The sequence below is a fragment of the Sorex fumeus genome, unplaced genomic scaffold, assembly GCF_029834395.1.
Source record: "Sorex fumeus unplaced genomic scaffold, SorFum_2.1 ptg000098l, whole genome shotgun sequence".
NCBI lineage: Eukaryota > Metazoa > Chordata > Mammalia > Eulipotyphla > Soricidae > Sorex > Sorex fumeus.
The window spans coordinates 59,371,403-59,391,782 of NW_026606155.1; the positions used below are offsets into that span (position 1 = coordinate 59,371,403).

At 41.5% G+C, this 20,380-nt stretch overlaps 1 protein-coding gene and 1 non-coding gene across 7 annotated transcripts in view; both read left to right on the top strand.

Annotated features, from left to right (window-relative positions):
- The window catches only part of RALGAPA1 (Ral GTPase activating protein catalytic subunit alpha 1), a 220,919-nt gene continuing 200,539 nt past the window's right edge, over positions 1-20,380 (top strand). For all 6 annotated transcript variants that reach the window (XM_056133139.1, XM_056133142.1, XM_056133143.1 and 3 more), the window contains exon 1: positions 1-409. In XM_056133139.1, coding sequence (XP_055989114.1) covers positions 304-409 — 106 coding nt within the window. In that variant the 5' untranslated portion in view covers positions 1-303. The remainder of the gene's footprint in view (positions 410-20,380) is intronic.
- On the top strand, positions 16,799-16,918 carry LOC130042110 (U5 spliceosomal RNA). Its single transcript, XR_008795088.1, has one exon. It is a non-coding gene; the product is annotated as a U5 spliceosomal RNA (small nuclear RNA).

The following is a 20,380-nucleotide window of genomic DNA, read 5'->3' on the forward strand; positions in this document are numbered from 1 at the left end:
GGCGGCAGGCGAGCCGCCCGGGTTTCCCTCGCGCCCTGCAGGGCTGGGAGAAGGGATCCGCCATATTGGAGCCGGAGCCCAAGGTGCCTCGCAGCGGCGGCGCGAGGCGGGCGGAGGCGGCGGCCCGAGCCGGGTTCGGGGAGGAGCCGGCGGCGCCGGGGCCCGCACCGCCCGGGAGTGAATGAGCCGCTCACGCTAGTCTCCTCCCCGCCCACTGCCTGGGCTTTCCGCCGCGGGGATCGGGCCGGGAGGGTCCGCGTCTGCCGCGGCGGCGGTGGCGGCGGCGGCGGCGGCGGCGGCAGGATGTTCTCCAAGAAGCCGCACGGGGACGTGAAGAAGTCCACGCAGAAAGTGCTGGACACCAAGAAGGACGCGCTCACCCGCCTCAAGCACCTGCGCATCGTCATCGGTGAGGCGCCCGGGGCCCTGCGGGGGACGCTCCCGGGACGCTGCCCCGGCCCCAGCTCTGGCCGCGAGTGGCGGGCGCGGCGCGGTCCCCGCTGCCGAGACGCGGGACGGGGCGTTGCACGGAGGGGGGGCCCCGGGAGGACTTGGCAGTTGGGAAACACTCCTCTCGGCCCAAGCCGGCTGTGCGGGGTTTGGTCGGATCGTCCGGATTGAAAGGGGGTGCGGTGTGTGTGTGTGTGTTTGGGGAGGGGGGGTGGGTGTGGAGAGAAAACCAGGAGTCTTCTCAAAACTTGAGCTTTTTTTTTTTTCTGACTTTCGGGGAAGTTGGTGTTTTATAAGGATATGTTTGTCAGATGAGCCCCGCCATCCCCCACCCAAGTGAAGTGGGAGAAAAAAAAAATTCCCTCTCGGACATTATCAACCTCAAATCTTTCAAGTTTCTTGGCTGACGAGGGCGAGGAGGAAGCAGTTACACCTCTCTGTGGGAAGTGGGTGGTTCCCCAAAAGCGTGTGGGAAACAGGCCCGCCCTTGGGCGAGTGCACCTTGTTCATTACTTGTTCTTTTCCGAGGGCTCACTAGGATCCCGTGTCGAAAACCGAGTCGCTGCCTTGGAACTCTTTGTTTTTATTATTATTATTATTATTATTATTATATCGCATTAATAAGGTCATCTCTCTCTTGCTCCTGCTGTTTTGTTGGCCAAACCGGGCTCTGCGTTTTGGATGTGATTCTAAAAGAATCTTTTGGGTCCTAGGGCCATTTTGCCGACTCCTGAGTGAAGGTCGTGCTCATACTTAGTGGTCCAGTATGTGGACTTTTGAGATGGAATTTCAGGTCGGAAGGACATTGAGTTTGTCAGTGTTGATTGCAAAGATAAGGGCAAAACGGAGTCTGGGACCAAAATTTGTGAGCCCTCTTTGGAACTTTGCCTCTAGTTCTCTTTCTATTGAATTACCTTCCCCCCCTCATCCCCTCCCAAGCCCCCAGTGATGAGTTTGTGCCTTATTTGAGGTTTTGCCAGTTTACTGTTTACTCATACCCAGTCAGTCACACCCAGTGCTTGTCTGGGCCTTTGGTGTTTACAGTGTGAGTTCTAATGTATTGAAATTAGTGGTCACAATAACTTCACATATTACTCTCCTCCCTTTTGTGGAGTGAGAAAGCTAAAATTTGGGGATGTCAAGTGAGTCCTTTGGTTGCCAGGAAGCAAAGTCAGAACTGGAGTCCAGATTTCTTGCCCCAGTTTGAGGTTTTCACTCTTTCTGCATCTGTTACATTAAATATTTAGCACAAGGAAACTGTGTTTATTCCTGTGGAATAGTAAGAGGCAACTCAATCCAGTTTAGTGATCTGAAAGCCCTCTTTTCAAGAAAATGTAAATCATCTAACTGTAGTTGAGATTGTGGTCTTTTAATTTTTTTTATATGAGATTTGAAGAAAAGATTTGATTTCGAGAGGGTGAGCTAGTGAAAGTTAATGTGTGAACAAAGGAGACATATCACAGATAACTGCAGTTTGCACTTGAAAACTTCATGGAATTTGACACCTGTAGGTTCGGTAATGGTAGAGCTATAAAGCTGAGTTCTGGGAGTATTGAAGTTTCCTAACATAAGTATATATGTCTTAGGCCTACAAGTTTTTTCCATCTGGGAAATAAAGGTGAAATGAAAAGTCACTTGTTTTTATTAGAACCTAGCTTCTTTGGTTTGAAAACAATGCTATAAGAAAAAAAATTTCCTTTTTTAATAATTGATGGGGTTTTCACCAAAAACAGAGCAAGGGCTGGAGCGATAGCACAGCGGTGGGGCGTTTGCCTTGCACGCAGCCAACATGGTCGACCCGAGTTCGATTCCTCCGCCCCTTTCGGAGAGCCCGGCAAGCTACCGAGAGTATCTCGCCCGCACAGCAGAGCCTGGCAAGCTCCCCGTGACGTATTCGATATGCCAGACACAGTAACAACAAAGTCTCCAATGGAGACGTTACTGGGCCCGCTCGAGCAAATCGACGAACAACGGGAGGGCCTTTACCTTTACCTTATACTGATTGTATAAAAGACACTTAAGATATCCTTAAGAATCTTTAACAGTGTTGTCCTTTCAGGCTCCCTGTCCTCTTTGGAAGAGTCTATTGCAGAAGTTTTAAAAGATTTTTCAGGGATAATTTGCCTCTCCCCATCCCCGCAGTTGGAAATGTCGTAAGACATTTGGGGGGTGGAATACTAAACCTCTTAAAATGCTTAGGGGTCTCCTCTAAAGTCTTTCAGTTCTAAATATCAGTGGTGCTGAAGTTTAGAAGCCTTGTCGAAATGTAGGTTAAAAGATGGACTCCTAGTATATAATTAGATAAAATGCTCCATCTTTAGGTGGTTACCATTACTTTGTTTATAATGTAGTTAGTGCAGTTCCTTTAAAACGGGGAAAAGTAGGGCAAAAGGTCATAGAGATCCTTGAATCAGGTATGTCATTTTGCAAATGAATGAACCATTTCAGGGCTAATTGCATGCACAGCTCCTGGTAGAGGCCTCAGTCACATTTCATCCCAGGCGCAGAGTGGTGTCCTTGGTATGGCCCCTCTCGCCCTCCTCCCCTCTTTACTCCTTCTCTCCACCAGCACTTCAGGGAGCAACCCCAAGCAGAGAGCTGGGAATGGTGCTGCAGCCCTTGCCCCTCCTCCCCTCCCTCTCTCCCTCCCTCCCAGCCTCCAACCCCCCCCCCCCACCAGCTGTTTCAAATACTTTTAGGAAGTAGGTAAATGTACCTTTCACATAAGGGAACCACATAAGAAAAGGATTTATAGGTTGCAAAATAATTAGAGTAATTGAGCATTACCAATTAAACTTATACTTACAAATTTTGTTTTTCATTTTTGTTTGATTCCATCTGAACTCGTACTCGCTTCAGCAGTACATACACTAAAACTGGAATAATCCCACTGAACTATATTTTTAACCTATTAACTGAATTTCATTCACTTAGGGTTTATACTTATCTTAAAAAGGAGAAATCAGTGCATCCAAATATTTTAGAACTTAAGGGGACCAGAGAGATAGTACAGTGGGTATGGTGCAGTACAGTGGGTAAGGTTCTTGCCTTCCTCAGAGCCAGCATTTGATTCCCTGCATTCCACAGGATTCCCCTAGATCTGTCCTGGAGTGATCCCTGAACACAGTGCCAGGAGTAAGCCCAGAGCACCACTAGATATGGCCCCCCTCGTCCTTCAAAATGACGTGATTTACAGGTCCCTTATAAATCTCCTCTCTTGTGCTCCTACTTAGCATATTTGAACTGAATTTTTAGATCTTGATTGTGAAAGACTTAGATTTAAAACTGTTGGTATTTATTGATATCGCAATATATTTAATTTGTAGGAACTAACAGTGAGTTCCTTTTTTTGTTGTTGTTCTTTTTTGGGCCATACCTAGCTGTGCACAAGGCTTACACCTGGCTCTGCACAGGACTCAGGAAACAATGGAGTGTGGGGAATTGACCCCAAGTCTGCTGTGTGTGAGGCAAACACTAATGCTCTACTCTCTGTACTATCTTTCCAGATCTTTTAAAATAAAAATAAACCTTTATGTTTGTCTCCCCACTCTTTTTACAACAAATAGTCTTAAGGTAATAATATTAAGTTAGCCTATATGAAGTGGCTTATACAGTGCCTTACAAATAGTGGAGAATGACCAAATGGTAGTTTTTTTTTTTTTCTGTTGCCTTGAAATATCAAGGTAGCAGTTCACTGTTCTTGATTTAAAAATAACTGGGACTGTAGCTCAGTGATAGAGTGCATGCCTCCTGTGGCGTGTGAGGTCCTGTGGCCTCATGACAACTCTGCCACCCCCAAACATGAGAGCTGTTTGTTTAGCCTAAAAATGGATTATTGGATCATTCTAATAGCTTTATATCAATAAAACGTGTATTTAGAACATAGAATTCATTTATTCTGACATACATAAGACTAGGAAACCATTACAATTAAAATAGAACATATTAATAGAACATCCAGTCCATCAAGGAAATTATTGATCAAGATACTAAGTATATTTATAACCTTCCAAAGCTTCCTTATACACTTCTATAAGCACTTTCACCCATTCTTGTACCCTTTCTCCTTCCTAAAGTAACATCTGACCTACTGTCATTCTAAATTTTATTTTGACATACATGTGACTTAGAAACCATTATAATCAAAATTAGGAACATATCCAGCCCATTAAGAAAACTATTGATCATGATAATCAGCATATGTATAATTTATATTATAAATGAGCATATTTATGATTTATAATATATAATTATATAATTTATGTGCATTTAAAATGTATAATTTATAGTATATTTATATTTATAATAAAGTGTCCTTATGCACTTTTGGGTTTTTTTGGTTCTTTATTGCTTTTTGGGTCACACCCGGCGATGCACAGTGCAGATTCTGGCTCTGCCCTCAGGAATTACCCCTGGCAATGCTCAGAGGACCATATGGGATGCTGGAAATCAAACCAGGGTTGGCCGTGTGCAAGGCAAATGCCCTACCCGCTGTGCTATTGCTCCAGCCCCTTACGCACTTTGTAATCACTTTCTTGCTTGTACCCTTTCTTTCTGTAATTTGCTGTTACTCTAAATACATACATGTGTAAATGTGTATATAATATATAATTATATACATTATATATTATATGTAATATATATTATATACAGACTTACATATATATATATAGACATACAGTGAAATGACACAATATTTACTTCTTTTTTCTGGGGTTTGGTTTCTTTAACTCAGCCCTATTTTGAAATTTATGTTATGTGGTGCAGCAATAGTACATTACTTTTACTACTAAGTAGTTCATGTATGAGTATGCCACAGTTTGTTTCTGCATCACCCCTGGCAGTGCTCTGTGGAAAGCCCTAGTTTCATGTTCTTAAGGGACCATATACTGGGTGATGGCCATCCACCTAGGGTATAGTCAAAAGTAGGCGCATGCAAGGCAAGTGCCCTACCTCCTATTCTCTCTCTCTGTCAGTCTCTGACTATCTCTGTCTCTCCCTCTCTCTCTGTCTCTTCTCTCTCTCTCTCTGTGTCTCTCTCTCTCTGTCTCTTTGCTCTCTCCTCTCTCTCCCTGCACCATATGTATCGCAGTGTCTGTTCACCTGATGGTGCATATTTGGCTTTGGGTTATTAAAAATAAAGCTGTTGTGAAGAGTATTCTTTATATAAACATTCTTCTTTTGGATGAAAAATATCTTAGACTGAATGACAGACTAAATGACTGAACCATCTAGTTTTTGTGTTTAACTTCAAGAAACTGCCAAAATGTTTTTTACCATTTATATTGTCACCTGTAGTATATGAAAGTTTGAATTCTTTCATAGATAGTTGTACAAGTATCGTGTGGCATGTCCAGTGTTTTAAATTTTAGCCACAATATTACTTTCTTTCTTGTTCTTATTTGCCATTGTCTTTGATAAAATATCCATTAAAAATATTTGATCTGTCAGTTGAGGTTTTTTTTTTTAAATTTAGTTTTGAAAGTTTTTTGTAAAAGTTCTGGATACATATACTTTTTTTTTCCTTTTTGGGTTACACCCGGCAGTATGCAGGGGTTACTCCTGGCTCTGCACTTAGGAATCACTCCTGGCGGTACTCAGAGGACCATATGGGATGCTGGGAATCGAACCTGGGTCGACCGCATGCAAGGCAAACACCCTACCAGCTGTGCTATCTATCACTCAAGCCCCTGGATACAGATACTTTTATTAGATATGTGATTTGCAAAAAATATCCCCCAGTCTTTGACTTGTCTTAATAGTTTTCTTTGAGGGAGTAGGGGGTCTAAATTTTGATTAATTCCATATGTCACATTTTTTATCTGTCATGGTCAGTACCGTATCTAAAGTATTTTCCCAAGACAAGATCACAAGGATTTTCTCCTATTCTTCTAGAAATTTCATTGATTTTGGTTTTTATTTTGGTTTCTGGGCCACACCTGGTAATAATGCTCAGGTTTACTCCTGGTTCTGTGCCCAGGGATCTACTCTTGATGGGCCTGGGTGGACCATCTGAGGTGCTGGGGTTCAAACGTATCAGCACATTATAAGGCAAGTGTTTTACATGCTGTACTACCTCTTTCGCCCTAGAAATTTCATAGTTTTAGGATCTGTGTTACATCTCTTATCCACCTTGAGTTTCCCTTGTAATTATGTGTGAAGTACAGATTGAAATACATCATTTTTTGTACTGTGGGTATTGTTGCAGAACTGTGTGTTGATAAAACACTACCATTTCTCCACTGAATTGTCTCAGTCCTTTTGCCAAAACTTAGTTGCCTGTATGTGTGTGCATCTATTTTTGGACTCTGATTTGTTCCAGTGATCTGTTTGTGTTAATGACAGTACTTTAGTTTTATTTTTTACTGTAACTTGATAATAAATCTTGAGATTGGTAGTGATGTTCTTCCAATTTTTTTTCACCCAGAGGGGTGTCTGTGGGGGGGGGGCAGAAAGGGGTTTTCCCATGAAAATAAGCCCTTAGATTGCCACTTATTTGTTGTTGGCCTCCTAGCAATGCTTAAGTGGCACTTCTAGCGCCTTCCTTTCGGCCCACGTGGCTGAACATGTGTTGTCTCTTGGACCCTGTGGTGGTGTTGGGGGTGGGCGCACTGGAGCTCTTGTTTCTCAACCTTTTCGGAATGTGGCCCTCTTCCAACCTCACTTCCTTCCTGTGGTCTCCTTTTTTCATGCTGTGACCCACCCCCATTTATGTGATTTTTAACCTGTGGTCCCTTGGAATTTCCTGGGGTTGGGGTGGGGGGTCTGTGGCGAGGGGTTACTTACAAGGACCATATCACCCTTGTCTGAGAAATGCTGTCTTGGAGAACCGCGTGGTGCTAGTGATCGGATCCGGTTGGGTCACATTCAAGGCATATTCCTTAAACCCCATATTATCTCTCTGGCCCCCACACTCTTAGATCTGTGACTGCAGAGTTGAGATTACCAAGGTGGGTGGAGAGTGGGTTGAAAGGAGCCAGTTGCCTGTGAGGGAGGTGCTTTGGTGGTGGGTGTGGTATTATTGTAATGTCCCCCTGAAACAAAATCACAGTCTTGGGCCTAAAATTGTAAAGCAGGGTTACTTCAGAAAATATATTCCAGAATTAAATCAGGCCTTGGAGATGGTTAGAAGGGCTGGAGCGCACACTTTGCACCGGAGCCCCAGGTACAGTCTCCAGCACTGAGTGGTTGGGAGCAGCCCTTGAAGCAATGGCTTGATAGTTGCCCCCGAACTCTGCCAGGTGTGACCCACTCTCTCCAATTCAAAAAAAATAAGAATAAAAAATGATAATAATGCTCAATCAAGATTAGTTTGTAAGTTTAAGGTAAAACTCCTGAGATTTTGGTATTGGATGAATCTACAGGCAAATTTTGGGAAAACTGATAATATTGCATCATATGACTCAAGAACAAAGTTTTTTCTTCTATTTTAGCAGGGATATTGTAATTTTCTCATTTTTAATTCAGATTTTTTTTTTTAGTAGGAGTACTGCTATTTATTCAGCCACTGATTAGCTGATTGAATTGGGCATGAACTCCACCTTTAATTAAGATTTTTTTAATCTGAGGAGAGAGAAGACTGAGAGGGGAAATAAAAGGGGGAACAAAAAAGGAAGAAGGGAAATCTATTTTTTGTTGTTTGATTTTGGGCCATACTTGGCTTTGCACTTGGGTTGTTCCTGGTGTTGCTTGGGGGACCACATGGAGTGCTGGAGATGGAACCCAGGTCGGCCTTTTGCAAGGCAAACACCCTGCCTGCGCTATCTCTTCAGCCCCAGCTACTGTAACTTTTTGGTAGTTTGTGTGTGTTTTGGTGCTAAGTCTTAACATAGGGCCTCATAGGTGCAAAGTTTGCCCTTCCTTCATTGAGCTACTCCAGGCTTCTGCTTAATAATTTGTGGTTTGGTTGCCACATCTGCCTGTGTTCAGGACTTTCTTCAGGCTCTGTTTCAAGGGATCACTCCTGGCGGGGCTCCGGCCATATTGGGTGCTGGGGATTGAACCAGGTGGGCTATGTATGAGCAAGGCAAGTGCCCTACCTGCTGGATTCCTGCTCCAGCCATTGAATACATTTTTAAATTTCTTTTAATCTCTCTTCTTCCAGGACCTCGATTATGTGAATGTTAGTCATCTAGATCACTGTACCTCCTAGAAGTGCTGGAAAGATCTAGTACCCATTGTTTACTTAAAGAAGTTAGGTTTTTCAGGGGGAGAGTGAGTAATTTTATTTTCTAGAAAGGCAGCGGTAGGCCACATAAGTTTGGAAACCTTTGCTCTAAATGTTATTTCATAAGGTTCTTACACTATTTTCATATTTTTAAATTCTTTTTTGTTGCTTGTTGGCCACACCTGCCAGTGCTCAGGGGACAATATATTCCCTGAGGAGCATCTGCTCTGGCATGTTCCCTGCTGTGACTCAGAAATCACTTCTGGTAGTGCTCAGGGGACTATATGGGATGCCGGTGATCAAACCCGTGTAGGCTGTATGCATGGCAAATGCCCTAACCTCTCTATCTTGCCAGCCACCTTAAGTTCTCTTTTCTATTTTGCTGGTCTGTTGTGTTTCCTACAGCCGTCCAGCCTTCCTATCCTCTGTTGCTGCCTTTTGAGCCTGTTGTATTTTTCATATGTGTTTGTGTTTCATACTTTCTCATTTGTTCATCTAATATTCTAATTCTAGTATGCATTGTTAGGACTGATATTTTAGATTTCTTCAGTTAAGTTTCATAATTTTATTACATTCAAGTTTTTCCTCAGGTTTTGCTCCACCACTTGTGGTTAATTCTTCTGTTGCTTCATTTGTTAGAAACTTTGTTAATTTCTGTGTTGAGCTCAACAGCTTTCTTATCTTGATGTGCTCAATTTTAGTATTTTAAGATTAGAGGTGGTAGGATAATTTTAGATTGTTTACCAGGGATATTGTCGGGATGCCTTTGTCTTATACACCCAAGTCTCTCTACCTTTGATGACTGGAACTCTAATGCCAGCACAACGCAGGAACCAGACCAGTAGAAGCTGAAAGGGCTGCTCAAGAATGCCAAGACGTCAATACTTTCTGTGGACTGTGGGTGGCTGAGCTGAGGGTGTCTGCAAGCATCCTGTCTTCTCTTCACATAGCTTTCCCAGTGACCTCAAGCTAAAGTTACCCCTCAGCTGCTCTTGGGCTCAGATCACAGCAGGTTCAGCGACTTGAGTTTTCCCAGAGATGCAGGCAAGAGCCTACTAGTCTGGGAGTTGAAGGTTTAGGCAGCGGACAGGCAGCAGTACTGAGGGGGCCGTGTTTCTCAGGCTGCGTAGGCATCACTCATTCTAGATGCCTCTGTTGCATGCCTCTTCTGGGATGTAGCCCTGGGAAAGGGGGCAGCTGTGACTGGGTTATGTTCCCATAGAAACAGAGCTTCCCAGATGACTCTACTCCAGCTATCAGTGTCTAGATGCTTTCCAAGTAGGACTGAAGGCAGCAAAGCAAGCCTTTAGGTGAATCCCAGCAGTAGCCCCAGGTGGGAGTAGGGCAGATATTTCTTGTAAAACGGAACCACTTACGGAGAGGAACCGTGCATGAGGGAAGCCATAGGTGGACCTCATTCAGCTCCCAACTAGTTCCTCTAACTAGGTTTCTCCAATGCTTTGAATTCCCCTTCTACTTGAGGTTTGTAGTCTTTTTTTGTTATAGTTGTTGTTGCTTTTTTGGGTCACAGGGATTACTCCTGGCTCTGCATTCAGGAATTATTCCTGGCAGTGCTGAGGGGACCATATGGGATACTGGGAATCAAGGCAAATACCCTACCCGGTGTGCTGTTGCTCCAGCCCTGAGGTTTGTAGTCTTAAGCTGTCTGTTACAGTGTTGCTCAGCACTGGTAGTCATAAAGACTATGAAAACTTCAGGCACCCCCAAGCTCCGTGTTGGTAGCCATAAGGACTGTGATCACCTCAGGCATCCCTTTTATAGACGGTAGTGTGGTCCCTCTTGCTTTGACTCTTTGATCTCTTAACAGTTTTGCATTCACCCTGACTGGTGTAGATTTGCTTTATAATGGTTGACATTCTCTGGAGGAAGAATTTTCCATTTTCCTTCTATGCATGTGTGCATTTCCCTCTATGTTGTGGTTACCTGTTGCAGGACGAGCCCCTCACTCTCCAAAAAGATTTTGTGTTATTGCCCTGCCTCCCTCTTTTGGTCCATGGGTCTGGTAGCACGTTACGATTATTTCTACCCTATGGTTTCTTATTTTTTCCACGAAAATTATATTTTAGTTATCTGTTCTTTCTCAAAGACTTGTTATATGAATGACATATAACAAGTTTAGTTAGTTAACATATGACAAGGTTAGTTTCTTACATTTCTGGGAGGAGATGAGCTTAGCTTCTTTACAATTTCACCTTTTTGCTCCGCTTGCTCTGCTTAATGTTGCTTGTTTCTTTTTGCTGTTGATTCATATGGGCTCTTTATAGATTTGGGGTATTACCCCTTATGAGATGTGTGTTTTGTAAATATTTTCTTCCATTTGGTGAGCTTTTTGTTTTGTTGGTAGTTTTCTTTGCTGTGCACAATATTTTAGTTTGCTATCATATGAGTCTGTTATACTTTTTTCCCCATTAGAAGTCACTGTCAACACTGATAACAAAGAGCTTGCTGTCCAGATTTGTTCAAGGAGTTTTATTTCTTACATTCAAGTCTTTAATCTGTTTTGAGTTGATTTTTTTGTGTGTAGCCCAGTTTGATTTCTTTTCAGGTGAGTGCTGGTTGTCCTATTCTTTCAATATGGTTAATTGAAGTTACTCACTATTGTTTATTCTTATCTCTTTTGTTGTGCACTAAGCCGTCATGTATGTAAAAGGTTAACTTCTTTGTTTCTGTTCCATTGATCCTAATTTTATTCTTTAACCTTCCCTTTGCTGCTGCTCTCATGATTAGAGTTCGAACACATATAAGCTTGGTTGTGGGACTTACACACTTGGCTGTGTTTTACTGGGAGAGTCGCACAGTTGTGGTCTCACTCACTGAGCCATAGTATTCTCCACGGGTCACACACTTTAGTTGTGGCAGGCAACACATCTGGTTGTCGTGCTTATTGGGGATTGCACTTTTGCCGTTGTGCTTGCATACATGTTCACCACGGGTAGCACTTCTGGCTGTGATGCTTGCACACTTTCAGTTCCTGCTCACTTGGGATATGTAGGAGCTCACATTGCAGGAGCAGTGCTCCTCCCATACATGTGGTAGCATTAACTTGAGATAGCTCTCTATTGTGGCATTGGGGTCACAAATTGGGTTAGTATTGGGGTTGTCACTTAGCACATGTGGGAGGCACCAGGGATTAAACTCATGCTCTCACACTTGCAAGGCATGTGGGCTCCTTCAGACCAAATTCAGATATTCAGCAACAAAAATGTATATATCCAAATGTTTTTTTTTGGCTATACTCTGCAGTGCTCAGGGACTACTTCTGGCTTGGTACGTAGGGGACCATTGGGGGGGCCAAACTCAGGCCATTTACAAACTAATCATAGGCTCTAGCCCTTAGAACCAGCTCCCTGGTCCGGGATGGTATGCATTTACTGTTTGGTTTGAGTCTGCTTTCTTCCAGTTTCTTCTCTTTTTGACATACCTGTTTTTCCAGTTTGGTTTCTTTGGTATTTAGTTGCATAGATTTCATGATTTTAAAGAGTTCCCTTTCTTGGGGAAGGGAACACCAAGCAAAGGGTGTTGGGAGGATTCTCCTAGGATGGGAGATGCATGCTGAAAGTAGACTATAGACCAAACATGATTGCCACTCAATGCCTCTCTTGCAAACCTTAGCAACCAAAAGGAGAAAAAGAACAAAAGGGAATGCCCTGCCACAGAGGCGGGATGGGATGGGGGTATGGGAGGGGTGGGAGGGTTACTGGGACCATTGGTGGTGGAGAATGGGCACTGGTGGAGGGATGGGTACCCGATCATTGTATGACCAAAACCCAAGTACAAAAACTTGTAAGGTTAACAGCTGTACCACATGGTGTTTCACTGATAAAAAAATTAAAAGAATTCCCTTTCTTGGACTGGAGAGATGGTACAGAGGGTATGGCATTTGGCTTGCATACTGCCAACCTAGGTTTGCCCCGTTGCACCATATATGGTCCCCTGAGTACAGAGCCAGGAGTAAGCCCTGAGTATAACCAGGTGTGGCCCAAGGTAGTCTTCTTACATAATTTTTCCTTTTGACATATAGGTGTAGCATTCTGCTACCAGATACTGAGAGGTTATCATTCTTGCTCCATTATCTACCTTCCATGCTAAGATGTTTTTATATAGTTTATTTTGTATGTGTGTGTAGTTAGTACTATATTCTCCAAATTTTCTCTTGTGTTGGATAGTTTTCTTACAAGTATACAGTGAACATACTGAAGGGGTTGAGGTGGAGGAACTCTTTCCATTCTTCGGGACTCAGCTCTCTTCTGGTTTATTTTCTAGTCTGTGAATTCTATTTACCTGTATTACCTTGTCTTCACTCTCTCTCAGTACATGGATTCCTGTGGATCCACCTGGATTTATTTTCCTCTTACCAAGGCCTGGAAACTTTTAATGCAGTAGGCTGGAGGAACCAGATACTTGCCTCCTTTGTGAGACATCTGTTAGGAGTCACTCTTTCCCCTAATGTTCAGACCTACTTGAAACAAAAAAGCAAACTTAAAAAAAAATTTTTTTTCAAGACATTGCACGTCAGATGTTAATAACAAGGGGATTTCATAAATGAGTGAAACTGAAATTAACTTCATGTAAAGTAACTTAGTTCCAGTTTTTAATATTTTACATTTATAGAGGAAGTTTGTTATTGATTAGTGAAAAAATAACTGGTTTTGTCTTTCTCTAGTGTGAATATATTGTTTTCATGAAGAAAAATTTCAGTGTCTAAATTAGAAAACTGAGGAACTGAGGGCTAGTCCTCGGTATAAATGTAACATGAAAGGAAAAATAATTTTAAATGGCATAAACTAACTTGGATTTGGCTGGAAATGAGTAGGAGTCTAAACTGTAAACTACCAGTGAAAATCAGCTCTCTTCTTGTTATAAAGTATTTTAATTTCATATGCATGATATGTGAGATTAGACATTTTATGCCTTAATTTTCTAAGTATTTCTTATATTCTTTGTTTTGAATCTTACTGATTTGAAAAATTAATTTGCCTTTATTAAGTATGCTATCTTTTGTGTGTTTCTGAAGGATTTAGTAAGCATATTTATTGACAAATTGTTAGAGCTTGCTTGATAAAGCCATTGTCTCAAATAGTGTTCGCCATCTTTGTGTTCATTTTTCTTTTACCAGGAATTTTATTGCACATTACAGAATATGTCTTATAAGACAATAAAATTTGAATAGGACAGTTATTGGTAAACAAGCGAATGGTCACTATTTCACAAAAGGAAACATTTTCAGGTTACAAAGATGAGCTGATTATAGCTATAGAGATCGGATTTGGTTCTTAGATTTCCTGACAGCTAAAGTGAAAAAAGAAACTTACTGGATTACAAATTTCACTGTCTCGTTTTAGGAAAAAAGCTTAATTTTCTTGGGAGGAAATAGGAAACATTTTTTTCCTTCATTCACAATTATAATGTATTTATATATTTAGTGTCAGATTTTTGGAAGCTGGGTGTGACCCCCCCCCCCAAAAAGCACCATGATATATGCCATGTGATTGAAATAAACTTTGTGAAAATAGAATAATAGGTGATTAATAAGCTTATTAAATCTGTTATTTCTAACATAAAATACATTGTAAATTCATTCTAAATTCATTTTCTTTGCTTTTCGTTTCTTTTTGTTATTTGGACCAGTGGTACGCAGAGCTAACTTTTTTTTTTTTTTATAGTGAGACACCATGAGGTACAGTTGTAGACTTACACATTTTTGTGCTTGGGTTTCAATTATACAATGATCAAACACCCATCCCTCCACCAGTGCGCATTTCCCACCACCACGAATCCCAGCATCCCCTCCCCCCCAAGCCCCCATCCCACCCTGCCTCTGTGGCAGGGCATTTCCCTCTCTCTCCTTTTGAGTGCTGTGGTCTGCAAAAGAGGCATTGAGTGGCAATCATGCTTGGTCAACAGTCTATCCTCAGCATGCTCTCCCATCGTGGGCGGCTCCTCCCAACACTCTTTATTTGGTGTTCCCTTCTCTTTCTGAGCTCCCTTTTCCCCTAACATGTGTGGTTGTCCTCCGGGTCATTGAGTAAAATTCCTGGTACTAATCTCTGCCATACTTGGGTGTTAGTTTCCTATTTTGTTACTTTATGTTCCCCAGATGAATGCAATCTTTCTATGTCTATCCCTTTCTTTCTGAGTCATTTCGCTTAATATGATACTTTCCATGTAGTACCACTTGTATGAAAACTTCATGACTTCGTCTTTTCTAACAGGTACATAGTACTCCATTGTGTAAATGTGCCAGAGTTTCTTCAACCAGTCATCTGTTCTTGGGCACTCAGGTTTTTTCCAGATTCTGGCTATTGTAAAGAGTGCTGCAGTAAACAGACAATTGCAGATGTCATTTCGGCTATACTTTTTTGCCTCTCTGGGATATATTCCCAGGAGTGGTATTGCTGGGTCAAATGGGAGCACAGAGCTAACTCTGGACTCTGTGCTCTAAATTCTAGAAAATGTGTGTTTAGACAAACTCAACAACACGTTGACTTTACAGCTTACCCTACTTTTTTGCCCCTGCTCTCTCCTTGTTGATTCAGCAGTGTAAGCTGAACTGTAGACAATATGGTGAAGACAATATGAAGACAAGCAGAAGCCAAATTTGTAGGTCTAATATGTCACAACAGCCACTGACAACGAATACAAATCTCTTGGGTGTTTTGGCTGTTATTTTCTTTCATATTTTCTTCCATATGAAATTGAGAATCACTTGTTAAATTTCATAGATAGTATTGTTAGGTTTTTTAAAATTATGTTGCATTGATTGCATAGATTTAATTTTAGAGGAGGTTATTATCCTTAGGATATCTATTTTGCTATCCAAAGGAATCTACATTTGTTTATACTTTCCTTCATGTTTCTAAAAGCTTTCTATTTTTCTGTGAGATGTTCTCACTTTGGGGATAAAAGGTGTTGGACCATACCTGACAATGCTCAGGGCTTACTCCTGGCTCCGTGCTCAGGGATCAATCCTGGTGGTGCTTGGAAAACATATGTGGTACCACCAGGGATTGAACAGGGTCTTCATGGTGCAAGACAAACATCTCACCCCTATCCCAACTCTCCAATCCCTGCATTTGTTTTGTTTGTTTGTTTTAGTAACCTGGAACAATTACATTAAAAGTCGATGCTAAATAGTTTCTAGGATGTAGTTTGGTGGAGCACATACTTTGCATGTATGAGAACTTGGATTTGATTTCTTCAATTAAAAAAAAGTTAAATTTAAAAAAGAATAATGTCCTGTTTGCTACCCAAAGAGCATCTGTGACCACTTATTAAAGTGTGTTTTCACACAGGATGATCTCACTTATATATGGTACATAGAACTGGATAAAGGAATGCAGTTTTTGAAATACGAGTGGAGGAGGAGGTTTCTTAGATCACCTTTGGTCCCAGAGTGTAGGGAGCAGAAGAGCAGAAAAGTAAAGAAATTGAAGGGGAAAGAAAAGATTAGACTGGAAGCAGGGGTCAAGGAATCTAAGTACATCAGTGGTGTAAAGGAATGGTGTAGCTAAATATCCAAGCCACAAACAGCTCTGATAACAGGAGATCCAGACTTCAATTAACCAAAATAAATTTACCTGTCAAGATGGCAGGTAGAGGATGGGCCTGCAGGTGGGTGGTTGGGAGACTACCTGGAGGTGAAGGGAAGAAAAGACTGGTGATAGGATAGGTGCTGGAACATAGTATGCCAAAAACTCAATATGGATTTGTAAATCATGGTGCTGCTCTTTTTTGGGGGGGTGGGGTCACACCCAGCAATGCACAGGGGTTACTCCTGGCTCTGCACTCAGGAGTTACTCCTGGTGGTGCTCGGGGGACCATATGTGATGCTGGGAATCGAACCCGGATCAGCCGTGTACAAGGCAAATGCCCTACCTTCTGTGCTATTGCACTAGCCCCAATCATAGTACTTTCATAGCACTCTAGCACTGTCCTCCCGTTGTTCATTGATTTGCTCGAGCAGGCTCAGTAACGTCTCCATTGGATACTTTGTTGTTACTGTGTTTGGCATATTGAATACATCACGGGTGGCTTGCCAGGCTCTGTCCTGCCGGCGAGATACTCTTGGTAGCTTGCCGGGCTCTCCGAGAGGGGCAGAGGAATCAAACTCGGGTCGGCCAGGTCGGCTGCATGCAAGGCAAATGCCCTACCCACTGTGCTCTACTCTGGTTTCTCTTCAGATCATGTAAATCTTTCGCCTTTTACTAAAGATTTTTGTGGAGAGAAACAATTCTGAGTGCTTTAATAAAAAAATTTAAATGTGTGATTTAAAGGTCAAGACTAAAAAATGCTCATTTGAATACAAATAAATGTAAATTGGCTTTTCAAGTCCATCTTTTTTCCCTTGAATATGTATCTCACTTGTCTCTCTGTTTCTTTGCTTATTTCCACTCTGAAGAAACCTATGTTCTCTCTTGAACACGTACTTCTCTCTTTTGCCTGCTCATATCTTTCTAAATGAGTGTCAGTAAAAAATGATTGTGCTTCACCCCCCCCAAAAGTAGATTACTATATATTTTACAACAGAGTAAATTTTAAATAATTCAAATTCTTCAGTTTAAATCAAAGGGGGAAAAAAAAAAGCAAATCAAATCTAAATATTGGCACGGGGAAGACTCTTAACTATCACCAGTTATGGTGCTGGAGAAGTAGCACAGTGGATAGGGTGCTTGCCTTGCGCTCAGGATTACTGGGATGAGCAGTTGCACACTCTCTGGGCCTAGTGTTGAATTTTCCAGCCTAGCTGGCGCCCTCAGCACCACTTGGAAAGATGCTCCTCCATGTCCCCAGAAATCAAAGCTGTTTGCTTTGGTATTAGTGTATGGGATCAGTGCTGTATTGTTTAGACTCATAAAAAATTGAAATCAATTTAAAATCTCATTATTTGGGCATTGATTTCAGAGCTTATATGTATTCCTATATTACTGAACACTGGTACCTCAATATTGTAGCAGTTCTGTTATTACTGAATCGGCTGACTTTTTCATATAAACACAATTTTTTTTTTGGATTCTGTATTGTTTGGGTCCACACCTGATGGTGCTCAGAAGTTACTCCTGGCCCTGCACTAACGAAACCATTCCTGACGCTACTTGGGGGACCATATGGGATGCAGGGTCAGCTGTGCAAGGCAAGAGCCCTATTTGCTGTACTGTCTCTTCAGCCTTTATCACAAAGTACTTCTAAGATATGATTCTCATTCCTATCTTTGATTTTTAGAGGTGAACATTTTTATGGAGCAACTCATAAATGTTAATGGTTATTGGTAATTTTTTTTTACTACTTTTCTATGTGTGCACAGTGGTAGGGCGATTGCCTTGCACGCAGCCAACATGGCCGACCCGAGTTCGATTCCTCCGCCCCTCTCGGAGAGCCCAGCAAGCTACCGAGAGTATCTCGCCAGCACGGCAGAGCCTGGCAAGCTCCCCGTGATGTATTCGATATGCCAAACACAGTAACAAGAAGTCTCACGATGGAGACGTTACTGGGCCCACTCGAGCAAATCGAGGAACAACGGGAGGACAGTGGACGGTGGACTTTTGTATGTGACCAAGCATTTTCATGTTACCTTACTTAATCCTCTAACGGGTTTCTGGGGAAAAAATAGAAATTAATCCCCAAGAAACTTGAATATTAAGTTTCAAAGTGGATGGGGAAAAGAAAGTGTGAGTTCTGATTCCAGCTGTATTATTTACTTTAAACACTTCGCATGTCTATAAAATTAAATAACATCTCAAATATTATTTGGAAATGATAGATTACATAACAATTCTTTCAAAATAATATTTGGAATACTTTGGAACATTAATTTTATTTGAAAATCATTTTTACTGTATTTAAACACCATGGTTTACAGAGTTATTTACAATACAGTTGTTATGGACTTTTGATGTTTTAACACCAATTCCACCACCTGAGTAACCTTCCCTCCACCCTAGTCCCCATTTTCTAAAGCACCGCCCAAGTCTGCCCCCTTAGGAGACACATAATAAATTGTTTTATATTGCTTGTTATAGCCAAATGACAGAATTAGTTAACAAAAATATTTTAGTAGAAGAAAATTTGTGTAAATTGTTATATTTCACCATAGAATTGTTAAAGCTTTGTCTGAGGATTTACTAAGCTGTTTTTCTCGAGTTGAACCTTCTGTGTTGTTTTTGTTTGTTGAGTCTAGTTGGCATCTATGTTACTTTCTCATATAATTTAGTGTGCTCCTACTAGAATTTTAGTACTATGGTATGGAGGCTGCCGACCTCTACTCCTAGAGGACCCCAGAGTTCTCAGTCAAACATCTTAGTATCTCATGTTTATGCATTTGGTGTCGCTGTAGATATTCTTAGAGAAGCTGTGCAGTTAGGCTCATTGGTGTAGCCACAGCAGGGGAAACATAGAATTTTAGTTGGAGATCTAAAAGTGATAAAATTGATTCTGATGTTATTACCTCCTCAAAAATCAAGAAATTTTTTTTTCTAATAGGGGCCTGGTAGTTAATTCAGTGGTTAGGGTGCATGTTTAGCATGCAGTGGATCTGGGTTCAGTTCCTGGTATCCTTTGGTCCTCTGAACATTACCAGGTGCATCCCTGGAGGTTCCCCGAACACCAGTGGGTTTGTCCCAGGTAGTCTCAGGCACCACAGGATGTCTTGCATCCTCTGGTATTTGCGGTGGATTGATGGCATAGTTGGCTGAGAGTCACCTGTGGTGCTCCAGGCTTCCTGAGAACAGCTTGGGAGACCCTCCCCCCCCCAAAAAAAAATAGGATAGGAATCCACGTAAAAAAATAGAATAGGAATTGAATGAATTCAACATGAATGATCTTCATAATGGCCATGCTTCATTATTCTCAGTATATTATACAAACTGGTTAAATGATAAAAGTTTCTTTTGGGTGGCCAGGGATTTATTTAACTCACTAGTAGAGTGCATAATTTGCACATAAGAGTGACTTAGGTTTGATCTGTCACATACACACAGAAGTTACATTTTGGTTTAACAAAGGGTAATTGAATGAAAGGAAGTAAAATTTGTTGGTATTTTATTTCAAACAAATACTAGGAAATTCTTCAATTTCCTAGTATTCAATTTCCTACTAACTTACTCATTAAAATATTTTTAATGAGTAAGAATCCTTAATGAAGGATTCTTAAAATCTTTCAATTTCCTAGTATTCAACTTTCTAGTAACTTGCTTATTAAAATATTCTAATGTGACACTTGAGGAATTTTATTTGTGGAAAAACTAATTGAAGTCTGGAACTTTTTTGCTGCTTAAAGTTAGTATGCCCAAAGGTTTCCAAAGCATTCCCACTCCTGAGTCATTTTATTCTGAGAGATCTTTCCAAGTCATTTCCAATCCTGAAATTTTTTTTCTCTCTGAGAGATCGCAGTCTGGCTTTGTGCTTGGAGTAGGACTTAATTTACAACTTCACAAACTGCGAATTATATGATTTTTTTTCTGAAAAAATAGGAGGAAAAATTGAACCATTACACTTTTTTCTTTTTAGTGTCATCAGTTCAGCCCTACACAAAGCACTAAAGCTCAAAGGCATGCTTTCTGCTCCTGAAAAGGATCCAAATCTTGGGTTAGAGAGAGAGAGAGAGAGTATACAGGGAGTAAGGCACTTGCTTCACATTTGGCTGGCCCTGATTCAATTCTCTGTGTCATGTATGGATCCTTGCGCACCTTGCAAAATGATCCCTAAACTGAAAGCCCTGAGCACTGCTGGGTGTGGCCCAAAGCCCTC